Source organism: Myotis brandtii, unplaced genomic scaffold, assembly GCF_000412655.1.
Source record: "Myotis brandtii unplaced genomic scaffold, ASM41265v1 scaffold1103, whole genome shotgun sequence".
Classification (NCBI taxonomy): Eukaryota; Metazoa; Chordata; class Mammalia; order Chiroptera; family Vespertilionidae; genus Myotis; species Myotis brandtii.
This window is the reverse complement of record NW_005353762.1, coordinates 558,586-568,676: the sequence shown is the minus strand read 5'-3', so window position 1 is coordinate 568,676 and position 10,091 is coordinate 558,586. Positions and strand designations below refer to the sequence as shown.

At 38.4% G+C, this 10,091-nt stretch overlaps 1 protein-coding gene across 1 annotated transcript in view; it reads left to right on the top strand.

Moving 5' to 3' along the window:
• The first annotated feature begins 3,863 nt into the window (after positions 1 to 3,863).
• The window catches only part of LOC102259848 (proteasome subunit beta type-1), an 8,826-nt gene continuing 2,598 nt past the window's right edge, over positions 3,864 to 10,091 (top strand). The window contains exon 1 of the mRNA XM_005857338.2: positions 3,864 to 3,872. Coding sequence (XP_005857400.1) covers positions 3,864 to 3,872 — 9 coding nt within the window. The remainder of the gene's footprint in view (positions 3,873 to 10,091) is intronic.

Sequence of the window (10,091 nt, the reverse complement as noted above, 5' to 3'; positions counted from 1 at the left end):
TTTTGTGGGGTGTGCATGTGCATGTGTATGTGTGTTTTAATGGGCAGAAGTTTTCTAGCTCCAATAAAAAAAATTACTGCTGGCCAGTGTGACTCAGTGGTTGAGTGTTGACCCAGGAGCCAAGAGGTTGCTGGTTTGATTCCCGGTCATAGCACATGCCTGGGTTGCAGGCACCATCCCCAGTAAGGGTGTGTGCAGGAGGCAGTTGATCGATGATGTTCCTTTTTCATTGATGTCTTTATCCCTCTCCCTTCATCTCTCTCTAAAAATCAATAAAAAATATATTTTAAAAAATTACTTATTTTTGTTTTGGGGGCACAGGGGTGGGAAGAGTAAGGGACTGAAATAATCAGCCTGTCCTAACACCAGACTTGGGGCAAGAATAAAATGAAGACTCCTAGACCATGTCTCCCTAGTCCTCCCAACTCCCCTCCTAGGAGCAGCAACTCCTTCACTACCTCTTGAGCCTAAGGGTGGGCACACCTATAGCACAATATGCCTCTGTGAGGAGAACCTAGTAAAGGGATGGATGTAGGCTACAGAAGTAGGCTCCAGGCTATTTGGACACATCATTTCCCGATCTCAGATACCTAGACCTTGGCGGGGGGCGGGGGGGGAGGTAGAGATGGGGGAAGACAGCTCTGAGTGGACATGAACCTTTGGCTCTGGGGACCTCTCACTCCATGAGAAGGATCTCAACAAGGAAAAGCAGAGCAAGTTCAGGGCTCTGGGATGGATCCTGGGTGCCCATCTCTAAAGGCCACACTGGACCAGAGGTTGAAAATTATGTGGTGTATGTTTATTTATTCAAGAAATATATTTTAACTTTCTGCAATGTCCCATGAACTATATATGCTACGTACAAAAATGTGGTGGTGGTTAATCATACAAGATAAAGTGATACTTTTTTCACCCATTGATTTTAGAGAGAGGAAAGAAAAGAGAGAGAGAGAGAGAGAGAGAGATGCTGATATGAGAGATGAGAAATATCGATTGGTTGCCTCCCACATGCACCTGACCGGGGATTGAAACCATAACCTGGGTATGTGCCCTGACCTGGAATGAAACCCACCATCTTTCAGTGTATGGGATGATGCTCCAACCAACTGAGCCACCTGCCAGGGTTAAGTGATGCCTTTTAAATAAATGCACTAGAACCTATGTAACCAGATGAATTAAGTTTCTATTTCTACATTCATTGTAGAACTAGAACTACTCTTTGAGAAACTTGGTTCAGAATCTACAGTATATATAAGAATATATAATATGTATAAGAATGTATAAGATTCAGAGATTTGAAGGTTCTACTCTTTACAGATGAAGATACTGAAGTTCAGGGGTTGTAAGTGTTGTGGTCAAAGGAGTTCTGTAGTGGGATTGATTCTAAGCTTCTAGGAAGCCCACCGACTGCAGAATTGACCAGTGCACATTAATTTCTCAACAGTTTCAATATCATGGCCAACTGTAACACTATGCACAAAGCCTGCCATGATCCCACAAACTGTTCTGCAATTTTAGTTGTCTCCAAGTCAACCAGGGACAAATCAAAATGTTGGCAGAGCCGTAGGTCTGTCTTTCCCAGTCCAGGCATCCCATGACGAAAAGGGGCTCCCTACCAGAGAAGTGGATCCCTTCAACTGGCTCAGGCTCCAACCTCTCATAAAGAGAACCAACTTTAACAATTCAAAAGCATAGGCTTTGGTATATCTGAGCAAGAGGAGGATAAAGCACTAGTAACTAAACTGGCCACCTGGGTGACCAGGGTATTGGAAATGACCATTCTGACCTCCCCCTACACTTTCCATCAAACACTAGAGTGGCCATCGAAGCGGAGAAGACCCTGTCAAAATGCCACTACCACTCCCTGCCTTGGAGGGAGAAGGGCAGATAGTGCAGCTAGGGGGCTCAACTCCCAAAGGGAGGCCCTTGTCCCACCCCACCCTGGTTAATCCATCATGAGTGTGTACATTAGCTTCAGCCAACACAAACAAAGATACTCTTCTGCACAAAGAAGAATTTCTCAGCTGTGGCTGCCTGAACTTTATCTCTCAACATCCATTCAAAAGCCAAAGCTACTGAATTCCTAATAAAAAATGTATATTAAAGTGTAGACCTTGTAGTGAGTGGTGAGGAAGCAGATGAGAAGGGTGGAGGAGATAGGTCCATGAGATTCAACTGGAAACATCAGAAGAGACTAAGAAAGCTGATAGGCTTATAATATTATGTAGCTCCTTAGACATAAACTCTACGTTTTACTAAATCCATCACCTCCCACCATTTCTGATACCACATTTCCTCCTACTTTAAGTCGTTGTGTTATTTGTCTGTTGGTTAGAGTACTTTTTCTAACAACACCTTGGTATGTTACAAAGTATTCCCATTTTGGCAGAAGTCTATGGCATGAATCCACGTCTGTACTGTGAGATGCCAGGCACCAGACTGGAAGTTTTGAGCTGCAGCTACGAGTCAGCCATTCCAGGGCATTCATTTCAGGATGTGACTTAGAATCCCTGGCTTTAACTCCCCCCTCTCCTCCATCCTGAACACCCACTGATATTTTTTTAAAGACATAAAAATAAGAAACCATGTATGTGAGTGAGAGTGTGTTTGAATAAGATGCATGCCATTAAGAGATCAAGAAATGTGGAGAACTTCTGCATAATGATTTTCATTCCAAAAAGTACATTATGGAAACAGTGGAAAAAAAAGGAAATTTACAGCAGAGAACCTGACAGACATGACCTTAGCTAGGTAATCAACAGAACCGTGATAAGTTAGGTTGACAAGATGTACTCTGGATACGATGTGATGGAAATAGCAATTTACCTCTATCCTCTTCTACCCCAAAACCCATAGCCCCAGGTTAATTGTGAGAAAAACATCAGACAAATCTCAATTGAAGAACATTTACAAAATACCTGACCAGTATTCCTCAAAATGATTAAGGCCATCAAAAACAAGAAAAGTCTGAGAAACTGTCACACAGCCAAGATGAGCCTAAGGAGAGATGGTAAATAAATGTAATGTGATAACTTGGATGAGATCCTGAAAAGGAAAAAAAGGACATTAGATAAAAGCGAAGGAAATCTGAATAAACTATGTACTTTAGTTAACAATAATGTACTGATATCAGTATTATAACAAATATATCATCTATCTATATAAAAGGCTAAAATGCAAAGTGTCCCCTCGATAGTTTGAGCAGGAGTTCAATTGCTCACTATGCCATGCACTGACGTCCAGGGGGTGGCGTGGAATGAAGGAAGGCTCTGGCAGGCAGCTGGCAGCTGGGGAAGGCAAGGAAGGCCCTGGCCGGCAGCTGGCAGCTGGGGAAGGCAAGCCCTGGCCAGTAGCCAGAAGGCCCCGATCAGCCCTGATTGCCAGCCAGGCCTAGGGACCCTAACCGTGCATGAATTTCATGCACCAGACCTCTATACTAACATAATTTGTTAGCAAGACAACACACTGGACATAGGGTATATGGGAACTCTTCGTACTCTATTCCGTTTTTTTTTTTTTGTAAACCTAAAACTATTCTAAACTAAAATGTTTATTAAAACACATGATGATATGTCTCAGAAAAGAGTACATTTTACAAAAAAATAGTTGAAAAAATAGCTTGCACATAGAATAACAGAATGTAACTAATGTTCTGTTTCTTTCTCCTCATAATCCCTTAGCTGTTAATATTTATTTATAATAAACTGTTTAAATGAAGAAGTAAGGAGTACCACATGGGCTGGAGAGACAAAGCAAATTTAAACAAGTTTGCGCTGTTGCTAACTTGCTCTCAAAACAATTGCTTATAGTTGAGAACCCATGTTTCAGAGGCACAATTGGAGTTGCCTTCCATCTGGAATACAATGTTCAAGGTAAGTAATACAAATGTGCTAGAACGATGCATACTATGTATATTATGTTATCAAAACTCAATATCCACAACAATTATTTAGAGTTTAAAGCAACAAAAAGCTTTTGGGCAAGGAGTATTTGTCTTATGACTGGCATTGTTTGGAATTATCAATGCAAAGTAACATTGCAAAGCAGACCTACTTTGAGTTCGTTTTGTTATTGTTTGGAAATTTTCTACAAATAGTGCACCCCTTCAGTTGGGGTAAGATTCTCTCAGCAACAGTTCCTTGGTTTTCTATTGTTGTTAGAACATTGGCTTAAAGAATTATCTCAGAAAAAGAGGTTAAAAAGCTAAAAACCTTAAGGAAAAAGATGGAGAAAGAAAGAAGAGCCAGATATGTTCAAGAGACTCTGTGCGCATGCAGGTGCATGTGTGCATGTACATGATAAATTTGAAAGAAAAGAGAAAATAAATGAATAAGAAGAAATAATTCTAAAGAAAGAGAAATCAAGTCTTCATATTGAATATACTCATGGAAAACCAAGCCAAATCAAACAGATAATACGCATTTATTTTTTATGTTAGTTTCTGCAGTTTTCAATTTAAAGATAAATAATCTTATACACATCGAACATCAAATCCATAAAAAAAGTTTCCAAAAAAATTAAGATAGCATCTAGACTTGTTCTCTAAAACACTAAATGTCAGAGACCTTAGAGAGCCATCTTCCATATTTTAAAGAAAATGATGAATTCCAAACCTAGTCCAACTCTCGTTTTTAAGCATTATACTAGTAAGAAAGTCTTACACAAAAAGCATCCAACAATATACTCTTCATGAAGTATGTAAAAATAAGAAATTTATTTAAGAATATCAAATTTAACTATACATAAAAAATTTTATACATAAAAATAATAATGCACAATAAACAAAATTTTTTTAAGGAATGCTGTTATGGTTCAGAATTAGGAAATTTTGAGCAGAAAAATATATTTGAAGGAATAATGGGAGAAAATATCCCCAAATCTATGAAAAATGTAACAAAAAACTTACAGATTCATAAAGTTCAACTTGTGTCCTGGCCAGTTTTTCTCAGTGGTTAGAGCATCAGCCCTCAGAATGAAGGCTCATGGGTTTGATTCTCGTCAAGGGGTTGTACCTCGGTTGTAGGTGCTATCTGGGTCCCAATCAAGGTGCATGAGGGAGGCAACCAATCGGTGTGTCTCTCTCACATCAATGTTTCTCTCACTGTGTCTCTCCCCCTACCTTCCACTCTCTCTAAAAATCAATGGGAAAAATATACTTGGGTGAGGATTAACAAAACAGAACAAAACAAAAACAGAAAGCTCAATCGGCAAAAGAATAAATTCTTAGAAAACAATACCTATGTAGTGTGGACAATAAAAGACCACATGCTGACCTGACCAGCTCAGGGAAGGCCTGCATGGTGGTTTTGCAAACTCAAAGACCTAAAGTAACCACAAAGGATGGTCTAAAATTAATACATTAACTAAAAGCAGTTTATAGTGGGTAGTCATGTCCTAGGCCAGTATCTTCCCTGTAAAGGTCAATCTTTACCTTAACTGAGCCTATTGTCTTTTTGCATCTAGATAACATGCCTGTGAAATGTCAGGGTAACTTATAACTTTCCTTTTTCTGAACCCCTGAGGGTACAACCAAATGTATCTGGGTGCCAGGACAGAGACCATAAGTCCCTTCATTGTTATTGTTATCATGTTAATTGTTGACTGTTAACTATACTGCACCACCTAAGTTAAAGAAGTATGTGTCTATCATTTTACTTTTTATCCAATCCTACAAGTTCCCCCCCCCTTTGCTTTCTCCAATCTCCCCCATCTATCACGAATGGATTTCATGTAGCCCACTTAGGTCTCCTCATTTGATTGTAATGTATAAAACAAGGTGAAAACTGCCATTCTAGGGAGCATTATCCCAATCCATTGAGATTCTGCTTCCCAGCAATTGTTGACAGTTTGGCTCAAATAAACTCACAAGAATTCTTTACAGGTTTGAATGTTTTTATGTTAACAGTAGCACATCATTGTAGAAGTTCTAAAAAGGAAAGACAAAGACAAACTATTGAAAGCAGGCAGATAAAGACATGTGGCATTCAGAGGAATAATAGTGATGACCACAGATGACATTGGAGAAATCAAAGTCCAGTTTAAAGTGCTGAGAGGAAAAGAACCTTCAACCTAAAATCCTATATGCAAAACAATACTCTTCAAAAGGGAAGAAGAAATGAAAACAGTTTGGGGCATACAAAAGCTGACTGACTTAATTGCCAACAAACCAACACAAGAAAGGCAAAAGAATGTTCTTCAAGCTGAGAGGAAATGATATAGATGGGAACTCATTAACAGAAAGGAAAGAAGACGCCATAAATGGTAAATAAGTAGGTAAATATGTAAACGACTATGGCTTTTGTTCTTATCATAATTTTATTACCAGACATGGATTATTTAAAGAAATAATAACATTGTTAAGTAGCATTTAGTACATATTTAGATGTAAAATGTGACCAAAAAAAAGCACAAAGGTGGTGAGTAGTTGAACAAAATAATACTGTGTTAGGGTATTATGTTTGTGAAGTAGAAATAAAAGTAGAAAGTGAGTCGGGTGTTTTTTCCTGAACAGGATGCAAGGGTGGTTTTTTTCCCAAGTTCTTGTCCAAGTGGATTCAAAGAATGAAGCCACGGACAAAAGGTGGTAGATGAAAAGGGTAGACATTTATTGGAAACAAGTACAGACTCCCACGTAAGGAGAGGGGTCCTAAGGGGGGTGACCCATTAAGCTCCTTTTTCCTAAGGTTTATGAAGGCTGCAGTTCTTTGCTTCTTGGTGCTGTCTTCCACCTGGTAGAATATCAACTTCAAAGCTCAAAATCCAAGTGGTGCCCCCTCTTGCTCTCCCCCTTCAGTGGTAGAATTCTCTGTCTCCTGTGAAAATCTCTTTTCCTCTTTCTCCCATTCGTCGGAATGTCCCTATCTTCTGTGAACGGATGTCTTCCTCTCCCCTTATCCTGTGACACCTTTTTTTCCTCTGTGTGAATGTATGCCTATGGCAGCTCCAAGCCCCCACCTATGAGCTCCAAGCCTTCCTCCCCAATGGACCCTCTATTTCTAAAACTCCCTAAACCTGCCTATTTTACCCCTAAAACTCCTTTCAAAAGTGTGAAGTTTAAAGTGAGGAGTAGGAAGTGGGAAAGAAAACTAAAATTTTGTTAGCCCTCTGTGGAAGTGGGGTATCCCTTTTCCCACTAAGTGCTAGGGGTCGGGTCCTTACAATATCTTGAGAAAAAGAATTTTCTGAGGCTCGAATGGGAGGATGAGTGACTTTTATTTGTGTGGAATTACCTCCATTTGTTTCTAAAGTCCCTTTTCCTTTCATCCGGTCCTGGGAGAAGCACAGCTGGGGCTTCAGGAGAGCGAAAAGCAAAGCCGGTGTCAGTCCGTCAGTCCATTAGGTGGGGTCCACAAGGCTGGGGCCCTGTGGGCAAATGCAAGGCCTGAGCATCCCGCAGGCCAGGAGTGCAAGAGGCCAGAGAGCAGCTCCTTTTCTTAGGAGATGAAGTATCTCAAATCTTCCTGCTTTCAGTGGCCACGTCTACTCTGGCCAATGACCTATTCCCAGGCCAGTTACTGTTTCAGTCACAGACCAGAACCTTCTCCGTGTCATCCAGACTTTACTGGGCATGTGTCTAAACAGCAGCTTCTGCCAAAGCCCACAAATGGCATGCCTAGACTATTCGGCCTTCCCTTTGCTCCTTTTCAGTTATTAATAATGGGGTTAATTACAATGGTATTAGTTTCAGGTGTGAAGTGAAATTAAAGAATATGAAGGGTCATCATGAAATGAAACAGGCTCTGACAGGTTATTGACACAATTTTTTAACTCTTAAAAAAAAGACTAATTCTTTTAAAAGGTATGTGTCTGAAGTCAATGGAAAATGAAAATAAAAGAGAAAAAAAAAAGAAGGCAAAATAAATAAATAAACAAAAGAATACCAAAATATATAAGGATAAATGAGAAGAAAAGCAAAATAGCAGACTTACAACTAATCAATATTACTGTTATAAGTTAAAGATACAGATTATAAACCCTATAGCTAATACCAAAAGAAAAATTGAGCATTGCTAATAATATAACAGCAAAATATACTGAATCCAAAATAAGGCATAAAGCAATGAGAAAGGGAACAAAGAACAGGTATGAGAATAGAAAACAAAGAGTAAGAAAGTAGATTTAAACTCAAGCATATCAATGATTAAACACATTTTAATAAAAGTATTATCAGATTATATTAAGAAAAAAATATGATCTAACTGTATACTGTCTATAAGAAACTCACTTTAAATACAATGGCACAGATGAGTAGAAAGCCAAACTATCTATACCAATATCAGATAAAGTAGACTTCAGAACAAAGATCATCACCAGGGAGAAAAAGAAGCATTTTATAATAATAGTTTAATCAATTCATCAAGGAGACATAACAATCCTAAATGAGTATGCATCCAATAACAAAGCTTCAACATTCATAAAAAAGAATTTTAAGAACTGAAAAGAGAAATAAATTCATAATTTCTGTTGGAGAGTGACCAGTTTTCACTCAATAACTGAAGACTAGTAGCCTGAGAATCAGTGAGGACACACAAGACTTGATCAATATACATGATCAATCAACCAAAGATAACTGGCATTTGTCTATAGAACACTCTACCCGCTGCAGAATACACATTTGTTTCAAGGACACATAAAATGTTCACTAACATAGACCATTCATTGGGCCATAAGACAAGTTTCAATGAATTTAAAATGATTAAAATCATACATAGTTTGTTGTCTGACAAAAGCAGAATTAGATATCAATCACTGAAAACATATCTGGAAAATCCTCAAATATCTGGAACTTATATAACACACATCTCAATAACCCAGTTTAAAGAAAGCAATTTGAAAAGAAAATTAGATATTACCATTGAACTGAATGATAATGAAAATACACTATGTCAAAATATGTGGAAAGAGGTAAAATAGAGAGGAAAATTTATGTCTGAAATGTAAATATTACTAAAATAAAAAGCCCTAAAATCAATATCCTAAGCCTCACCTTAAAAATCTACAAAAAATAGCCCTAACCGGTTTGGCTCAGTGGATAAAGCATCAGCCTGTGGACTGAACGATCCCAGGTTCAATTCCGGTCGAGGACATGTACCTTGTTGTGGACACATCTCCAGTAGAGAGTGTGCAGGAGGCAGCTGAATTGATGTTTCTCTGTCATTGATGTTTCTAACTCTCTATCCCTCTCCCTTCCTCTCTGTAAAAAAATCAATAAAATATATTTAGAAAACTACAAAAAATAAATTCAATACTTTTTAGTAAATAAAATAATAAAGATGAGAACAGGTGTCAATGAAATAGGAAATGTTAAAATGAGAAAATTCATGAGCCTGGCCAGTGTGGTTCAGTGGTTGTGTGTTGACCCATGAACTAGGAGATCAGGTTTGATCTTGCAGTGGGGTGGGAGGAGAGCTTGCAGGAGGTGGCTGATCAATGATTCACTCCCATCACTATCTCTCTCTCCCTCTCCTTTCCTCTCTGAAATCAATAAAAACATATTTTTTTTTTAAAAAAAAAAAACATATTAAAAAAGAAAATCCATGAAATTAAACTGGTTCTTTGAAGAGTTCAATAAAACTGACAAATTTCTAGAAAGACTGATGAAGGAACAATGATACAATGTTTTCTCTTTAATTTCAATACCATAGTTTAAAGAGACAATATCACTACAAACTTTACAAACATTAAAAGGATAATAAATATCATGAAAATTTTCATGACAATAAATTCAACAAACCTAAATGAAATGAGCAGATTTTTTGAAAGACACAAATTGGCAAAACTTATTTAAGGAACATTTAGAGAATGAAAAAATGCTGAGTATACCTATATCTACACTAATAAAAGAGAAACATGGTAATTGGCGTACGACCGCTACCCTTTTCATTGGCTAATCAGTGAGTATATGCAAATTAACTGTCAGCCAAGATGGCGGCCGGCAGCCAGGCACTGAAGCGAGCAGGGAGGCTTGCTTGCTGCAGACTCCAACGTTCCCCGCCTCACTTGCCGGCCTCTCAGCTGCAAGTCTAAGCAACTATATACTATGTTGCAAATAAGAAGCTAAACAAAACCCCAGAAACCGGCTTCCATTCAGC